General features: G+C 38.3%; 1 protein-coding gene across 1 annotated transcript in view; it reads left to right on the top strand.

Annotated features, from left to right (window-relative positions):
• TRIM66 (tripartite motif containing 66) overlaps positions 1–18500 on the top strand; it is a 54016-nt gene extending 35516 nt beyond the window's left edge. The window contains exons 11-20 of the mRNA XM_009918451.2: positions 3909–4181; positions 4390–4618; positions 7786–7846; positions 8611–8785; positions 9568–9875; positions 11400–11523; positions 13023–13097; positions 14257–14409; positions 15019–15237; positions 15553–18500. Coding sequence (XP_009916753.2) covers positions 3909–4181; positions 4390–4618; positions 7786–7846; positions 8611–8785; positions 9568–9875; positions 11400–11523; positions 13023–13097; positions 14257–14409; positions 15019–15237; positions 15553–15609 — 1674 coding nt within the window. The 3' untranslated portion in view covers positions 15610–18500. The remainder of the gene's footprint in view (positions 1–3908; positions 4182–4389; positions 4619–7785; positions 7847–8610; positions 8786–9567; positions 9876–11399; positions 11524–13022; positions 13098–14256; positions 14410–15018; positions 15238–15552) is intronic.
• The last annotated feature ends 982 nt before the right edge of the window (positions 18501–19482 follow it).

The raw sequence follows: 19482 nt of genomic DNA, 5'->3' as shown, positions 1-19482 counted from the left end.
GCTCCAGTTTATTCAGACAAAATGTTAAGGAAGATTTGGATTCTTTTTCTCATAAAAATGGAAAGGAAATCCTTTAGATTCTATTCTAAAATTGGGAAATATGAATAGGAAGCATGTGTAGACTGTGCTATCAGTGCTGCTGTGTGCGGTGAGTTAAACAACTGGATTGGAGTAGTACATTTGTTTAACCTCCTAGCATAATGAGCTGCCAGGGGGATTGCTCCACTTAATAGCAGCCGTTCATTACTCTGCAACCATTTGCAGCGTGTTATTTCTCTTATAGCAAAGAGAATTGGCGGTTCCTAGTTTTAGCTTTCTTTATCTGTGACACTTAATGTCAACAGCCTTGAGACTTGCCAAAACAATCCTAACAAATCCTAATCCCAGTGTTTCAAGGTAAGTATTTGCTTCTCAGAATTCTTCTGTATTAGTGCTGCATGTTTACACTGCACCTTTTTAAATGCAACAGTGATCAAAGAAATATTTGAACTGAACAATATGTTTATTTTTTGTTCTCTGAAGGCACTTTGCATGTTCTTTCTTCTTACCTTTCACTACCATAGCTATGAAATTTGTGGTAGAAGGCATTTTGGGGTGGTGATGCTGCTGCCATTATATTATAAGGACCATCAGACCAAAATTAATTATGAGACAATGAGAATTCCACATATAATGACACAGATGTAGTTCGATGTGCCAGGCTGTACATTAAAATGTCAAAAGTTTCAAAATTAACCTACAGCTGAAGTCACCCTCTACTCAAGAGCATAATTAATGCTTGTTGTTGTTCAAAGGGTGCAATGTAAAAGTAATAGAGCTTTTATAAAACAGAGATCAATTCTTTAAAGGTATCCCATTTGCAAAAACTAGCTGAACTGTCAAGGGAAAAGAGAAATTTTTGCTAATGGCAAAAGAAATGATTATTTTAGGGAGTGAATTAATAGGCTATTAATGAGCCTTGTTCCCAGTGCATTGTTCACTTCACACTTGACAGCAGTTCCATGGATCAGAATGGAATGTGTCTGTTCTTAACTGTGAGTTTTAATATTTTGCACTGAAAGATCATAATGTTGCTTCATCATTAAAATAACCACAAAATTAACTTTTGCCCCAAGGGAAAGACAGATGGCAGTTTGATGGCCTCATTATTCTTTTTTCTTTTTAACAAGAGTAAGGTTTTATATTGGCTTATATAGTCTAAAAAGATCTCTGAAGAAACTGATGCTAGCTAGAAGAGTAAAAAAGATACAGCCATATAATGCAATTGAATTTCACCTTTCTAAAAATTTTAGTTATGACAGTCTTATGCATGTGTCTATTTCTTTTTTTCTGCAGTAGGAGTTGTCTCAGTGACTACTCCCAGTAAGTAAACTTGTCTCACCGAAGCCAGGAGTAATCCTACCATTGTCTTAGTAAGGCTAACATTTTGCCTGCAGTGTATACAGTTACACACAGTCGGGTCTTCACAGGGTCAGATCTCAATACGTAATAGATGATGGCACGTTCTCGTAACATAAGTAAAGGAACATGTGTGTAGTGATTAGAAGTGAATAGCCACAAGGTCTCCAGTTAACTTGCTATGCAGCTTTGGGTGGTGTGGCGACCACATGTGTGCCTCAGCATGCCCATTTCCAATGGAGCACAGCATTACGTAGTTCCTATTGACTCAGACAGGAATTTGTGGATGCTTTGTGCTTTTGAGAATCTGGCTAAATAAATATCTAACTACCTCACAGGGACTTAATTAATGCCCACAATGGACTTTGAAATAAGGGGAAAAGGCAAAGGTGATTACAGTCCATCTGTTCCGTTCAAGCACGAATTCTGCTTATTTGTTATATTTTCTGTAAGCGATATGAGAATAATTCACATGCTCATTTTGTCATCTGAAAAAGGCTTGTGATAAAGAGAGTGATGGAATGAAAAGGGAAATGTGTACTCGATAGGCCACATTTGTCACTGCGTAGGCAGGAACCCGTCAGAAGCAAATTATGACAGCAAATGAACATTTTTGATCTTTGTGGATTTCTTTAGGATGTGTGACCATGAAAGCTGGATTCCTTTCTGACCTACATATATCCCTTTGGTTTGAAACCTAAGCATTCTTAGGAATGCTCTATCAGACAGAGTATATGGAAGATTGTGCCTCCAACAATGCATTTCCTCATTTGCTGTGTTCTAGTTTTCAGCTCAAATGTAAGGTAGAAAGAACGTGTTTGACTAGTTCCAGCTGGTTCCAAGAAGCTATTATAGCTCAGACAGCTTAGATTCAGGGACATTCATTTTCCTCAAGAGGAGAAAAATGGCCAATACCCCGGCTGCAGAGACCCGGTACATTCTGGGGTGCCTTCTACATGGAAGGACTGTTTAAAACAGACTTACTAGAGCACTGTGTGGTAGAATGGCACAAACCTTCCCTAGTGCTGCAGAAGAGCTGACCTCTTTCTGTCTCAAATGCAGGCTATTTTGTCTCATCAAATATAAGTGGTCACTGTTCAGGCAAAGCTCCTACTGTAGTGTCTATTGCAAATTGAGGAAAAGGAAATTAAATTCCATCCTTAGGTGGGAATTAATGTCTGCGGGCAGAGTGTTCTCTTAGTACACAGGTGGTATGCATTGCAAGCAGAGGAATTCAAGACTGACTTCTTTGGCATTATGTACGATTTACACAGGCACAGCTGACAGCTCAATCTAGGCTACTGTCTTTACCACTGTTGGATTAAGATGGACAAAGTTATCAAAATCCAAAATGGAGTAACAGTTGAGAAAAATACTAATTAAATCTAGGAAATGGGTTCTGTCTCAGATTCACTTCTAAGTCACAGGCCCCTAGCAGAAAAATAAGTACAACAATGAAATTAAACTCTAATTCAGATGCAATCAACACATTTCTTTTGTCTTCATTTATATTATGAGTGCTACTTACTGTACTGTAGTCAAATGAAAAGGATTTATTCAGTCAGTTATCGAGGGTGAAACACCAATGAACTGTGATGAAATAAACGGAAAATTACATATTCAAATGACACAGATCTGCATACTTCTTAAGACTGCTTATATTTGCTTCATATGGATGCTAGAAGAGTCCTGATTTCAGTACAGTCACACATTCCAGGAGTAAGGCAGCTTAAGGAAGTCACCTAGATGGGCGGATTTGCTTTGTTTTGCATGACAGTATTTCTGTGGTTTTGACAGTGACAAATCATGAGACAGTAGAAAATGCATGTTGCTAAAACTATTTCAGAGACTTTGGTAAATACTACTTTTCTTTGGAAACTAGACATGTACATCCTTTCCTTGTTAGTACATGTAAGATGTTTCTGGATTTACACTATGATAGTTAAAGGGCAAATGCCTTAGGTTTTAGTGGGACAGACTCACTAACTAGCATAAAGTTTTCAGCATCATTAACAGTAACAATAGGTTCATCCACTTGTGTCAGATCTGAATAGTATTTCTTCTGAATCTTTCTGAATAAAGTGATCTGATGATTTTTGAATAAAATGATAAAATTTCTGATCTGAATCTTATTTCTTCTGCAATAACTTAACAGAAGCTAGGAGGGTTTATATCAAGGATTGATTTAGTACAATATTCTACATGCTTAGATTTCCCATTCTTCGTAGGGAGTTAAAAATCGGGATCCCTTGGTCTGATCAAAGGAAGACATTTTTTGTAAATCACAGAAGAGTCTCCTTTTCCAGTTTTCAATTTTAATGGTAGAAACTCTAAAGCTTTGGAAATGGTATAAGATTATAGTAGATACTTTCAGGACCGCGTGACACAACTGGTTGATTATGTATAGCTGAAACAGAATATCTCATCCAGTATAGAAGGAACAGTAGCATTTTGCTGCTGAAAATCTTATTAACATATTGGGGTTTTTTTCTTTTTTTTTCTTTTCCCAGCATTCAGCATCCTTAAACATTGTGGGCTTTTCAGACGGTTTAGAAATGGAATTACCTTCCACAAGGTTATCTAGCTTGGCCGATCCACAGACGCAAGGTGCAGCTGCTGTAACACTTGGCCCGTCCCCAAATGTGCTTTGTGACTGTGATACTCCACCAGAGTCGGTGTCCAGCTATAGCTTGGCGTTGGGCAGAACTCCAAGTGACCTGAACCCTGGGGCTGCCACTGGCCTTGCACCAGGTGATGCACTCCAGGGCAGCACAAAGTGCAAGGTAGGAATCACTAAAACTCCTCTACTGAAAGGGAGTCTGCTTTCATTGATAGTAAATATTATTAGTCAGTCAGTCAAAGGCAGCTATTTCAGTAAGTAAAGTTTTCCTTATCTGGTATTTGAAGACTTATTACAAATTATTTTCTTAAGATGGAAAGAAAGAAAACTATTAATAAAATTCGATTATTTTTTTTTTCCCTCCCCTGAAGCTGGAAAATGAAGACTTCAATACTGTAGATCATCCTCTAGAAAACAGCTTGGCTACTGCTGGGCAAGATGTAGTTAATGAATTAACTCTTTCTATGCAAAAAGTGCTGGAAGAACCTATTAATCTTTCAATCAAAAAATCTCAACGTTGCACTTCTCCTTCTGAGCTGCTCAGCAACACTTCTTTCCTGCCTGTGAATGCCAGAATGAGACAATTTAGAAGCAAAGAAGGTACCAGGCTTTTCATTATTTCATTTAGGTTTTTGGTCTGTCTTTCTTAACACTGTGCCTTGCAAGCATTGCAAAGCAGTATGCTTATTAATGTACTTACATATAAATGCGCTTTTCCAGCAAGCTTCAAATATTATCAGAGTATTTAATCCAATGGAAAATCATGTTTGTTCTCATTTGTGGAGGAAAAACATGGAAATGATATGCTTTGAATTTGTAACATCCTTCATCTATGAACCAGAAATAAGCGTGTCCATGTGAAGTACCTGGAGTATTAGTTCTCTTAGAAGCAGTCCTGTTAATGAGACCTGCAGTTATGACTATTGAAGAGCTGGTTTGAAGAGTCCAAATTCAATTAAAAAAAAAAATTACTTCCAAAATGTAATGTGCCTTCTGCTAAGTCCTTCACATCAGTAGCATAGCAAATTTTTGTTAGGTTAATATATTGCATAGTGTGTGCTTTTGCTTGGCTCTGTCTACTGTGGAACACTCCCTTCAGCCAAGGCCTATTTCTTCAGCCTTAATGGAGAATTAGACCTTACTTAACTCTTTTCATGGGCAAATTGCCAGCATCCTTGTGCTACACTGTAAAGCCTCATTCCTGCAAACTCTAAAAGTCAATGGGACTATTCATGCAAGCAAGGGATTGCAGGATCAAGCTGTTATCCTGTGACTTATGCCAATATTTGGCTGGTTTTCTCTGTAAAAGATGAATTAATATTTCTATCTCTATGCTGTATTCAGAGAATTCTAATTAGTACAAAGGAGGCCTAGCTCAGTGAGCCAAGGAAATGTATTTGTCTTCTCTTAAATGTACTATGCCAAATTGTGACAATTATGCCACAATCATTTGTGTGAGTTGTAAGAATCAGGCACACCCCTAAAAAGCTGTGCCTCAGTCAGGCTTAAGTGTCTCTGAGAGGAGCAGCTTTGTAGTATCTGGTTTGGGCTGTGTGACACTACATACAGAAAGCAGCCCCAACATACAAAATCTCACTATAACAGATGCTACAAATTTGCTCTGTGCAAACCGCAGGTCCTGTTGTGCAAGAGAATGGAAAGACTAGAGTGTTGAATTCAGTGCTGCTCCCTTCTCACAAGGAAGGAGCAGGAGTGAGCAATTCCCATCCTGCTCTCACTGTTTAAAGGTGTACTGTGAGGGGACACCTGAGGAGATACAGGCACCATATGCAGTGTGCACCAGTGGCAGAGATTAACTCTGTTGCAAAGGCAACCTTGTCTTTGCTAGTGGTCTCAGTAGGACTTACTGGCTTCAGCAGTTGCTTTGTTGCCCAACCCCACTGCTTCTGGTATATATCTCCAATGATGCATCCTTTTCTAAAAGAAAATCTAAACATTTCAGCTTAATTTACAACAAAATACTTCTTATTCTAGCCACAAGGGATGTGCTAAAAATTGTACATTATTTCATCATTTTCCCTCTTACAGACACTTCTCTTCTTATCATGGCTTGTGTAAACACCCCCCCCCCCCCCCCGCTTCTCTTTCCTAGACTAAACAAATCTGATGGTTTCAGACTCTCTTCATGGGTCAGGGTTGTGATTTCTTAAACCCACCTCCTTCCTGCTGCGCTATTCTGGGTTGTCTGCAATTAAGGATTGCTGCCCACAGCCAAAGGCAGTGCCGCAGCTGAGGCCTCTGGGGTGCCATGCAGAGCCAGGGTATCAACATCTTGCGTTTTACATTCCTCACTGCTGGTAATACACTGCAGGACAGCATTCACCTTTTGACTCGCATGTAGTGAATGGACCACATTAACCCTTAGTTTCTTCTACAGAACAGTTCCCTAGTCAGTTATTTTCCTTTGTGATTACATTCATCTGATCCTTCATAAGCATAATATTTTCAGGTACCTCAATTCAGTCATTCTGATTTAGGAGATTCTTTTTCTCTGATGTACTAAGATCACTTTTTAATTATAAACCTTCTCCACAGTGTTTGCAACCCCTCTAGTGGTGTTTTCCACAAATTTTATAGGTACTATTATTTCTTGAGCCAAGTAGCTGATGGAGGTGTTGATTAATATTAGGAACCCAGCACCACTAGAACATCCTCTGGTTTGACAGCATGCAATGAGAGCTGCTCCTTCAGCTCAGTGTGCCGTCACCCTTTAGTAATTCTGTCCAGAGCCATGACTATCACCCTTCACCTGAGCAACAATCACAAGCAAATAACACTTTAGGAGTGATATGAGATGCACTTTTCCTTGTCAGTCTTGATTGTATTGTGTTTCCTGTGGGCTGGGAACAATAGAGTATCTTAGAGGCACATTGCTTTCAAGCTATGGGTTACGTACCATTGACCTGAGCTAGATTTTCTTTAAAAAAACATATTTTCCTGGCACTCATTTATCTCCAGATAGCCATGATATTTGGTTTGTTTTCTTGTTAGTATTGTGTCAAACTAATTCCTAACAAAAGGAGTTACTATGAAATTTGAAAGGGGACTGGTATTTATGAGGGCATCTACTGGGGCATTCATCTCTACCCCAACCCATTTCTCCAAAGTTGTTTCGTTACTCTTGCGCCTATTATCAGTCAAGAGCTACAGTTACTTGCATAACAGATAGTTTTGAATTCATATGTTTATATATTACATACCTTGGAGGATAGAAAGGAGTCATATACAGTGTAGCTTTCATCCCCCAGTGGCAGATGGGAGACACAGCTTCCTTCCTGTTTTCAAGTAACCAGAATTATCCAAAGGCTGCTTAGCATGGAGCCGGAGACTGCAGAGACTTCATGAGCCTCAGGGGTTCAGACCTTAGTAGGTCTGTTTTTTTCAAATGAAGGCTGTATAGCAAAGAGGATTACTTATGTTGTTCCATGTATATGGATGAAAGTGGCTTGGCTGTGTACATATATAATTCCCCGGGGAATGTAACCATTTTGACAAAATATTTTGGAAAGGCTCCTCATATTCAGTACAGAAGCTGTGGTTAAAAGCAAAGAGAAAGGAAAAGACTGTATCCCAGAATAGAAAATAGCATACACATTTTCTATACATATAGATTAAATGATTCCATAATTCACTTATTATATCATATTAAACACCAGTCAGAAGTACATGAATATCGAAGTACTTTCTACCCTAATCTGACTCTGATATTATAAATATTTTATTCATTTTCTTATCTTCTGTTCCAGATTCCAGTAACTGTGAAAAGGAACGTTTTGAAATGGATATGAAAAGCAATCAGGATGTCAGGTAACAGAGTCTTTTTTTGTACAAAAGTACTGGCCATGAAATTTTATGCATGTATTTAGAAAATTTGTCATACTTAATGATAACGGAAAACTTAAAAAGAATGCAAGATTCCTTATCAATAATAACTATGAAAGTTGTAAAGTATTCTCTTTAACTTGAAAACAATTTAAAAGAAGTGGTGAGTTCATGTATTTCTGTTATTCTGTGTTATTTTCCAGAATGAATAAATATTTGCAAACTTATCTTACTTGAACAATTAGAAACTGTTTAGCCCCAATTAAACCTAAAAAATATAATGGGAACAGGATTAACATTATCTCAACAACCTTATAAAGTATTTTTATTTATTTATTTTTATTTATATTATTTATTTTATAAAGTAGTTTTCAGCTACTGCTGTGATAATATTTTGAAGTAAAGTTGATGAGGTGCTGTGCTCCTGCTTGAAGCCAGCTACACTGAAAAGTATCGAGCATGACTTAAACTGGAATAATTAAAACAAAAATATACAGAGCAGGGCAAAGTTTTAGCACAGAAGTTAGTAATGCATTTACACGTATGATTAATTTAAAGTGATTGCACTCACATTTCTTAAAGAATTGGCATGTGAAAAAACATCCAGATTTTCAGCATTTAGCCAGCAGAGTCACAGTTACAAAAGGAAAGAAGCACAAACAATAGTGTGTGAAAAATGTTGAAAGTCAGCAGGGAGGAGAATTTTGTGGAATATGACTGAATTTAAGCATCTGTCATTTTGATTGTAGAGCTGGCCCTAAGGAGCAGAAGATCCCCTACGTGCGACTAGAACGTCTGAAAATATGTACATCAGAAGCGGGGGAGCTCCCAGTGTTTAAGCTCCAGCCACAGGACAATGAGCAGGAGGGCAATTTCCTCCTGATAACTGAATGTGGGACCCAGTCTTCAAGTATGTCGATAAAGGTGAGTGGAATTTCCGTGAGGCTTTACCTGCTTTCTCCTCTTTATTCCACTGTCTTGAACCCACAGTTTCTGAAAGTTATTATACACTAAACAAGTCTGTTGATTTATTCCACCCTTGGAAACTTCTGTGATGGGTTAAAGTAATAGAGAATACAGCTTTTAGTTTGCTGTGTAGCTCCCTGATACTTCAATTTCTGAGAAGTCTGTCTCTGGGATTGGATAGCTGTAGTGTTTTTGTAATCTAGCAAACAACCTGGCTCATCTGTCTAGTTACAAATACAGTATAAATAGCTTAAAACTGACCTGAATGCATATTTGAGTGATAGAAACCGATTCCAGAAATCACAGCATAAAAGATTTTTAAAAGCTTTGTATTCTGTTGCTTCACGGGAGTCTTGAGTGTGAACTTTCCACAGAAGGAAATGGGAATTTCTGTGGGAACAAAAAACTGCACTTTTTTTTTGTTTGTTTGTTTTGAGCTGTTCACTGTAAAATTTGCAAATAAGATTGTAAAGTATCCTGTTTCTATCATCTGTGATATGAAATCTGTACAGCTCTCTCACAGTGCTATTACATTGTGGTGTGTGGAGGAAATGACTTGACCAAGGTGACCTGGCCAGCCAGTGGCAGGCGTCGAGCTGAGCATGGGCCTGCTGAACTCCAGTGCCCTCTCCAGTAGAGTTCACTGCAGAGAAACCATTTTGTCTGCAGACGACTACTGCTGCTGTATGCTTATATATGGAAATGATGGTTGTGTGATCCCAGATTTTTCTTCCTTCAAGATAAATAAAGATGGTCCACCTGAAGGACTGAAATCCAAAGAGAAGAACTCAGAGGACAGAAAATTTCTCATATCCCAGGCTGCAGGACAGACACAGTCTCCTCCTGTAGATAATCTGTCTGTTGATCAGAAGCTCAGCAATGGCATCTCCACCATGAAAAAACCTCCAGTTACTCAGGAAGTCAATCCAATTGAAAATGAGGATTTCTGTGCTGTGTGTCTTAATGGAGGAGAACTGTTGTGCTGTGATCACTGCCCCAAGGTCTTCCATCTCTCCTGCCATGTTCCAGCCCTGCTCAGCTTTCCAGTGTATGTATGACATTTCGCTAATATGCTCAGTTTCTGCTTACTGCCTTGGGGCAGAATATATCCTCGGGGTTGTATGTGTCAACCTTACACAAGGGCAGGGACTGCATCTCTCACTTGCCTTTTTTCTTACTTTTCTTGCAAAGGGGAGAATTGTCTTACACACTAGGAACTAGATGAATTATTAACAAGAACTGTTTCCAGTCATGTATGCCCTTTCTGCAGTTAGCTGGCCAGTACAACAAAGGAGATGGCAGACCTGAGCTTTAAAAACATTCTTACGACACCGGAGAAAAATAAAATCCTAACTCTCCTGTAACAACTGTGGTGTAGACGTCAGCTCTTCTCTGCAAGAACAGTGACTAGCACAAAGAAAGGGCAACCAGTGAGTTCCTATTCAGTGTTCTACCCAGTTTTATGGGAAATATAGGATTATTGGGGCTTTTGTGGAAATGTTTAGGACATTGGTTTCCCTAAGACATATCTTCTCTAGCAACTTGTCACAGATGAATTGTACGTGACAAAGAGCCAGAATGAGGTGTATGTCCACATACCAAACTTCAAAACTGAGGCTGAATGATGTGCGTTACTGGTGGTGTGTAATCTAAATTCTGTTACAAATCATTATCAGGTGGGACCAAAGGCTACTTCATTTGTGCCAAGCCCAAATAACTGTCTCAGCTGAGAAAAATACATTGTCAGATATTAGTTTAGAGATTCTGGTTTGTTCTTTCTGTTCAAAAAGCAGGAATTTCCATCTCTTGGCGTTTTACTCTTTTCTCTAATAGCCAAGTCATTATTAAACATCTAGTTTCAAAACAATGTGAAACCCAGGTTTTCCTTTTAAAATAAACTTCCTAGGCAAAGTTAAATTATAATGAAGTAAATTAATTTCCTTAGATAAAGTTCTGTAATCATAGTTCTTTAATATACCTTAATCTATAATTATTCAGGCCCTGATATTGCAGAAGTTGCATCACTGCCTTTATGAAATTCTTCAAGAGGTTTCTGAAAATGGATCTACTGGGAAGGAAACTTATGCCCATGCAGAATTATGTCTTTTTGGTTTGGGGACCTGTGTACTAGCACACATTATCACCATTTCTGATAATGCTGATTTCTTAGATAAATATGTCAATTATCATACCAATTGATAATAAATATATCAATTATCAAACAGATCTGGTTTTGTCTTATGATCCAACTGTTGGCTATTTTTCCTTAATATTTTTTTTAAAAACAGCACTTGAACCAATGCAGGTGCACACACTGCTGGTACATGATTTCAAACACTTAGTATTTTGTCTTTTTCTTTTTTTCTGTGACAGAAAAAGTGCAATGAGTAGAATGTGAAATTATTACACTTCTAAAGATTCAAATCTCTTGAAGAACATCTAGTACAACGGGCTTCAGATTGCTTGCTATTGTAATACTAGTTAAGGATGAGACTTGTTTCCAAATACAGTGATTTGTGAGAATTGTTATTTGACAAGGTGGCTGTCAAGTTTCTGGCTTCTTGTTTGGCAGGGGAGAGTGGGTGTGCACGCTTTGCCGTAATCCAGTGAAGCCGGAGGTAGAATATGACTGTGAAAACACACGCTACAGCCAGAGCTATAATGCGCAATATGGCCTTGATGACTTTGACCAGAAGGTGGGAATAACTATATATTGTACTATTTAGAAAAGGACAGATCTCAGCATGAGGCTCTGCTTTTTCATTGGAAAGATGACTGTTTTGACTTGGTTGCCACTTGAATGTTTCAGAGAATAGTAAATACAACAAAAGCATTGTTAGTAACTTGTTAGTATTCAGTTACATCATTCCCTTCTATGTAGACATCGCTGTTCAATTTTAAAATGAATGACATATTTTAGAAAGACGAAACAGGCAGATCTGGAATTCCTTTCTCCTTTGAACAGGGAAGTCACACTTAGCAGCAGAACAAGATTGCCTGAGCCAACTTTGCCTGGCTTTCTGCCACTGAATCTTTTTCCTTTAAGACTTGGCACCTTCTCTGGCATCTACTTCGGCCAGTTGCAACAACATTTTTGTGATGCAGACACTTTTTGACTTTTGGTTGGATTGAAATCATTATACCGTCTTCTTAAGCTTATCTCTTTACATCCCCATTATCAGTTTCCTCTACCAAATCTCCCATGAAAATATGCCTTTTCTTAAAATCCACTTGGTACTCAGAAGCCATGAGTTCCAAATAAATGTCCTGAGTATGTTGGTGACAGCTGGACAGGGAGGCTAAGTCTGCACAGCTGAGTGCACATACAGAGTTGGTCCTGCACAAATGAAGCCTAGAATAAGGCATTGGTCTAGTCTGGGCACCATACATAAAGACAACAGCAATGGTTCTTAGATCACTGGGGCCCCTTGGCAAGGCCTATGAGCATAGGAACAGCACTGCTCAAATTCATCCATGCTGTTTCCAGACCTGAGCTACTCTGTCCATAAAGAGCTGGACATAACTTCTTGACATTGATGTGATCCCTGTTTCTACTGGATTGGGTACAACTGGCCAGAAATAGTTGGGATCTTGACTAGTGAGAGTCTATTTAGAAAATTGATTTGATTAGAAATTCCATTGCTTGTGAGCAAACATGGCTTATAATGTTTTTGTAGTGCATTTTTTTGCATCAGTGAAAAAAAGCAAAGACAAGTACAAGTATTTTACAAGTTAATGATGATTAAATGGAATTGTTTTCATACAGTACTACCAACTACATAACTTACATCCATTTGTATGAATGGATAGGAACAGTGTGAAACATTTTCCATTTAACTGTTTCCACACTGTTGCTGCTGTTCTTTTAGTCAAGAGCCAAGGAATAGATCTGGAGTCCAGAAAGGAAATAGTAATAGCAATGAATCCCCAAGAGTTTCCAGGAAAGCTACATGCATACACAAACTTTTACCTAATGTTTCTTTTCTTGCATTTCTTGACTATCCTCATTTTCAAAACTATGAAAATGTTATGAGGCAAAAAGTCCCCCAGATTAGAGTGAAGTGTGCCATTTTGCATCAGAAATGCACAGACTATGTGAAAACTCCCCTTGTTGTTAGCTTGATTGATTAACTAAGGACAAGAATGAAACTCACTTGTTTTGAATTTAAATATATTTCAAATTTGGCTTCTACAGAAGTGTGAAAAGCTGGTGCTTTCCCTGTTCTGCAGTAGCATGAGCCTCCCATTCCATGAACCCGTCAGCCCCCTGGTAAGTACTGCACGTGCATGGGTCAGAGGGAATCCAAAGAATACTGTGGCACACCTCGCAAGTTTCTCCTTTGTCTTTTTGAAAGATATTCATTAGCTTTTTTTTCTGAACAGTATTGCTTTGTGGGGAAGGGTGGGTGTTTCCCTCTTGCCAAGTGCTTTGAAGGTGCCAGGTCAGAGGCAGGTAAATGCTGGCCAACGTTCTCAGGCCAGATTTGGGTGCCAATTTAAGATGCTGGTAGGATACTCAAGGTATATGAGGGGTTCCAGTGATTAAGAAGGTTGGCTTGCTGCATACATGGAGGATGTTGTACTGCTGTAAGAGAGGTCTGCTTTAGACATAAAACTGAACTCCCTCTTTTCTGGTGTTTTACACAAAGGTGGTAATGTGACTGTGTTCAGGGGAAGATGTGGAGACTGCTGTTTCATCCATGTACTCAACATTTTCAATATTAACTGGCTATTTTAAGGAAGATGTAGTTTCATGCCGTTGTAACAATAGAACACAATGTGAAATAAGTTGGAGGAGGAAAATGAGAGGAAAAAAAAAGGTTTTATGTGAAGGAATAGTCCAAACAATAACATAAAAAATATTCCAGCTAATAAAGCTTGCCATGAACTTATGGAACACATTACATAACAAGTAGGTTTTGACCCAGAAAGATTTAAGGAGTGGGATATCCTCGTAGCTGGTGCCCTTTGAAAAAGGCTTTTGTTGAACTTTAAAGCGTACATAGTAGCATATTTTTAGTCACTCTTGGCAGACTACTTCCCACAGTATTAGCTGCCAGTATCTCAGGACATTGTTTTTATAACTGCTTGGGGGAAATGTTAGCTAATTGTCAATGTTACATATATTCTTGATTATGGTTAAATGACGACATTTATATCTGGGGATCAACTTTAGAAAATGCAAATAGCAAAGTAGTCACTGAAGTGTGCTATATTCAAGATTATTCTTGCAAGCAAATATGTTTTTAATCAAACCAAAAGGCACTCAGGAAGATGACGTGCAAGTGTAGGCACCAAAAGACTAGAGCTCTCTTCCTTGATGCAAGGAATCCTCTGCAGTGACTTCTGTCCAAACTTGGATGGAAGTCAACGGAGAGGAATTGTTCTAGTTAAAAAGGTTACATACCTTTGTTTTATTCTTATTGCAGGCTCGGCATTATTATCAGATCATCAAAAGGCCAATGGATTTGTCAATCATACGAAACAAGCTGCAAAAAAAGGACAAGTCCCACTATTCTGCACCTGAGGAACTTGTGACTGACGTGCGTCTCATGTTTTGGAACTGTGCAAAGTTCAATTATGTAGGTTTCCAATATGCATGGGTGGGGGGATGCAAACCAGGGGGTTGCTCTTTCAAGCTGTCGCATTGGCGTAACCATTGGTTCCATTGACATCAGATATGGGATTGGGATAAATAGAAGAATTAATCAGTTTTACTCTTTGGAAATGATATATAGATATATAGATTTTTAAATGACAGAAATAGAGATATATATGGATCTGAGAACTTGAGATACGTAAGGTTCTAAAATTAAAGAGGGATATCTTAGGAGGCAGCTTTTTGGAATGATGCTGAGTTTGCTGTGAGAAGCCAGTCAGAGCCAGCAAAATAGCTAGGGAAAATTCAGGTGCATAGAAATTCCTAAGCAATGATGACTGCTATTCTTTCTAGTTCACTGCACATCTCTTTTTCTTAGAGGTGCAGAAATGTGTTCCTTAATAGCAGCATCTGCTTTTTACTTACATTGTAAATGCAGAGGGACTAATGGGCTGTAGAAAGTGTGCAGGAGACTAATAGAGATGCAGCAGACAGAACCAAGGCGAGGCATTAGGGTAGGGTAGTCCTTTGGCTTTGATCCTTGATGATGTCTGTGTGTGGTAACACTGAATGGTTATGTATTCTCTTACAGCCAGATTCAGAGGTTGCTGAGGCTGGACGATGCCTAGATGTATTCTTTGAGGGCAAACTGAAGGAGATTTATCCAGATAGGCATTTTCCTTCAATGCAACAAGAAGACTCTGATTCTGAAGAAGTGGAGAGTCAGAATAGCAAAATGCCCCCCGAAGATTTTCAGTGGCCATCATATGGACAGGACTGCATTCAGCCTAAAAGGAGACGGCGCCATGCTGTAAGATTGCAAAAGCAAAAGCATTTGGTTGCTAAGTGGCCACCCTGCTAATTCTGTTTACAGCTACTGATGGGAAGTTTTGACAGGGCTGTGTGGGAATACTGTCAAGCTTCTATCGCAGAGATGTGATCAGTTCTACAATTTTATGTCAAGATCCTCTGAGTGGAATAAAATGTCAGTTGTGTATAAATGTGTGAGCATGAACAAACGAAGTCTCTCAGGCCACACAGTTACCTTCCTAGCAGAAAACTCTGTCAAGATTTTTAAAAAGACTAAGCCCTCTAGCTATTCACTGTTTGTTTCCTTTGTACACAGGGAAGTGAAAAAACTAAAAAAATGTTTCAGCCAGCTAACAGCCTTCCTCAGGTATGACCTCCTCAAGATACGAGAGTTGCTATGAGGAATCCAGCAGCATAACTGACAGAGTTAAGGTGTGTGGGAGGAAAGCAAAGCACTTGGGCTGTTTATTTAAGCTCTCCTAACCTGCTGACCATATGCCTTATTTCTAGATCTTGTGGATAGATAACAGATCCAAAGTGTTTGAATCTGTTAATATTCAATCTGTCAAATCATGTATATGTTTTGCAGTGTTTACACTGAAGTGCTAATATTTTGGTGATAGGTAATGATGATTAATAATAAAAGTAACATGCTAATAATATCTAATACTGCAGTACCATTTTATAATCTGTTCAACATGACATCTGTATTTTATAGAGCACAGGTAACCATGTAATACTCTTGCAACCTAAGTGTGAATGTTGGCCACGCTTTGTGGTAAATTCAATGTGTAGTCATAAAAGCCATAATCCTGTTGTCTTATTCAATGATTTTTCTGGGAGTTTGACTGCGCAAGGCATATGAGATACAGTCTAATGTGATTATCTGATTAGCTGTTTCTTTTGAAGCAAAGCATTTTCATTAAATCACGAAAGAACACGTGTTAATAGTGCTAATACTAGGGCTCTGTGTGAGCTGTTCCTGAGTGCATACTGGATGCTCTGTTTGCAAGGAATGATTCTTTTGGTATCTAATTCATTCTTTGTAAAGCAGTGTGGGATTTCTTGGGTCTCAAACGTAGAATTTTTATACAACCCAAGCCAGCTGTTTTTCTTTAAAGCAGATATTGGAATTCAGTAAATTAACTATGAAAGGAATTACATGGTTATGGAAGTGCCTATAAAATAACGTCATATATTCCTGATTTTCTCTTTACTTATTTCTTGTAGGTGTGATTACCAACAGTACTAGAAGATGATGATAATGTGCATATGTAGAGACTCAAACAGAATGAAAGGATGTTTAAGCTTTTTTTTTTCTAAATTCCACAATGTATTGGCAGAACACCACTGAGGGCCAGAAGAACAATTTTAGAGTTCACTTGAACAAAGGGTAGCATGTAATTGTAAAGGCTGAAGGGTGGGATACGTAACAAGACATGACACCTGATCAGAGAGTGATGGCTTGCAAGCTGCTTCCCACCTCTTCCAGAAGCAGGTGAGCCAGATCTTTGGGTGGCCAATGCTTTCTTTGTGTGTGTGAGGGACATCTTGCTCCTTAGAGCTATGCCCAGCAGTGTAAAGCTGGGCTGTGGTCTGGCTTTGAGAGAAGGGCTGTTGTAGATCTCAAACACGGTTACAGATCCCAAACACAGTTACAGTTCATTTTAATTAGGTTCCTGTAAATAAAGATGATATTTTCAGCATAGTTTATATGGGCTATTTGGTCTGGTAACCATGTATGTTATTTTAGATGACACTTTAAAGTAAAGGTTTATATATGAAATAATAAGATGTGAATGTTATATTCTACTGTCTATGTGACTTACTGTTTGCCATTAGCTTGGTAGTGAACTAATGTTTTCTTTTCTTTGAAGAAATGAAAATCTGGATCTTATAAGCTGACTGGAAAACTGTGAGATGAAGGGACAGCCTTTACGTTTTCTATATGTGAATTCCTATATGTGTGTTTTCTGTCAAACTCCTGTTCTCAAAACAGTTAAGTGTCTTGGCACAGGGAAAGGAGTGCAGGTTTGTAACTGAATTAATATCACCCTTATTTCTGCTACAGTTATCACCTTTTCTCAGTTGGTAATTCCTCCACCAAAGACCTATCTTTTACCATTAATAGCACAAAAATGATATGCTGTATAGCCTTCACCTAGGGGCAAAGGTAGAAATGGGAGAGACTATTGACAACTTCCTCTTTTCCTGGAAGGGCAGAGTCAACAAGAGCCTGCTTCTATTTCTTAAAGGCTGTAAGTTTGTTAATGGTACCATTAGCTTTGGAGAACACCTGTTTTCATAAAATTTATCCAGGGTATATTATACCTTTATTAAAAATAGAAGTGTACTAGTTTGTCATCATAAATAAGATACCCTTTGGATGTGTGCTGGCAGGACTCTATGACCTGAGCACTCTTAAGGCTAACTTCGTTTTGGATTACTTCTCTAAGACATAGTAACAGTTAAAAAAAATACTTGTAAACATCATGTTATGTTGGTAAGCAGAACAAAAACTGAACTCGTACGTATGACTTCGCATACTTTCAAACACAAATCTGTGGGTCAGCAACTTCACAATACATTGCATGTTCTAAGAACATTATTCTTCTCAGACATTGCCTTAAAATTGCTGGCTTGTGATGTTTCTGCTGCTGGATGCCACACCACCGGGGCCCGTACATTCCTGGGGCGTTTACTCTGTTGAAGTCCAATTGCACACTGGTAATGGGACTGACAGGTATGAAATGAAGGTGCTCTCTTCTGAAATCTAACAGCCCACATGACCCAAAAGAGAAGTGATAGGTTATGTAGTTACTTTTTCTTCTATCACACAGCCTGTTTCACAATCCAGAATGTGTAGGAAAGTAAGCAAGGAGGAACCCCGGAAGTTTTCCACTGGAAGTAAGTATAGCAGAAACAAATGCCAGAAACACTGTGGAAACCCCAGTGAATGCACTAGGCTCCTGCAAGTGCAACCAAGGGCACAATTTTCCTTTTGTCTTTAGTAATGGGTTACATGTAGAATGGGAAAATCCTCTTCATGCTTAAGCAGTTGGAAAAGAGATTAATTACACTTCAGTAACAGGTCTGTTGAAGAGGAAATGACAGCTACAAATTTGACTTTCATTCCCCTACAGACAATTTCAAAGACATGCTTCCAGTATGATTATAGCAGAATGGCGTTAGAGTTATTACAAACAGGTATTTACAAATTCAGATTATCAAATGACTGCATGTTTATATGTGTAATGTGCTTTGCTGAACAATAAAATATGTGAAATGTATTTTTGCACATCAATCTGAAATTTTTGATCCAAGTACATCTGCTTTCAATTAGTATATGGATTATATAAATATCATTTAACACTTAGTAGCTAAGTTGTTGATAACTACCGATGGCAAAGTAGAATGGTTACAAAAGCAGCTATGCTAACACAGGAGATCAGCTTTCTATTTGTACTGGAATTTTCAATACCAAGTAGATATTTTGCCTTTTCATTTTTCAATTAGTGTAAGTTAGTGAGACCCAAACATGCCATGAACAAGTAACAAAAAGTTTAAATGTATGTATACATTAAAATGCCAAGGAACATACATACCACTTACTAGTGAGATGAAAAAACTATTGCAGTGTATATAATCAGAAGGAATCAGAAAAGATATTTTAAAATTGAAAATGCTCAAAATTGAAGAATTATGGAATAATTTTTTAAAAAAATAGAACAAAAATATGCTGTTGGCCAAAAGTCAAACAGGCACTGCAAGTGTTTTATTGTTATTGGTTCCTCTCAGTTTGGTTTACAGGACTATAAAACTATCAGCAGTGACTTTCTGACCCAGAGGCCTACTGGCTCGAGGGCTGAGGAATCCATCTTTCAGGGTTACAGCTGTGCTGCTCTTCAGACGTAATTAAGAGAGAATTTGTAGATAGAGGTAACTTTTCTATTGTATAAACAGGAAAACATAGAAAAAACTTCTGGGCATACAATTTCTTCAAGTGTGAAATACAGGCAATAGACTTCAAAGGTAAATACCAGCTGAGTTTCTCTGACTTTAATTAGATATCAATGAGATAATCTGAGAGAAAATAAAGATAGGCAGTGGCTGTGAGCTAAGGAGGTTGCACATCTTTTGAAGCTGTCTTTGTAGATCAGGAGCAAGAAGTCAAGAGGTGGAGTGTTTATGTGTTGAGAAATGTTACCCCACTGTCTGTTCCTGTCCTCTAGTAAATGTTTATGAA

The sequence above is a fragment of the Haliaeetus albicilla genome, chromosome 16, assembly GCF_947461875.1.
Source record: "Haliaeetus albicilla chromosome 16, bHalAlb1.1, whole genome shotgun sequence".
NCBI classification, from domain to species: domain Eukaryota; kingdom Metazoa; phylum Chordata; class Aves; order Accipitriformes; family Accipitridae; genus Haliaeetus; species Haliaeetus albicilla.
This window is presented reverse-complemented; position numbering and strand designations above follow the sequence as displayed.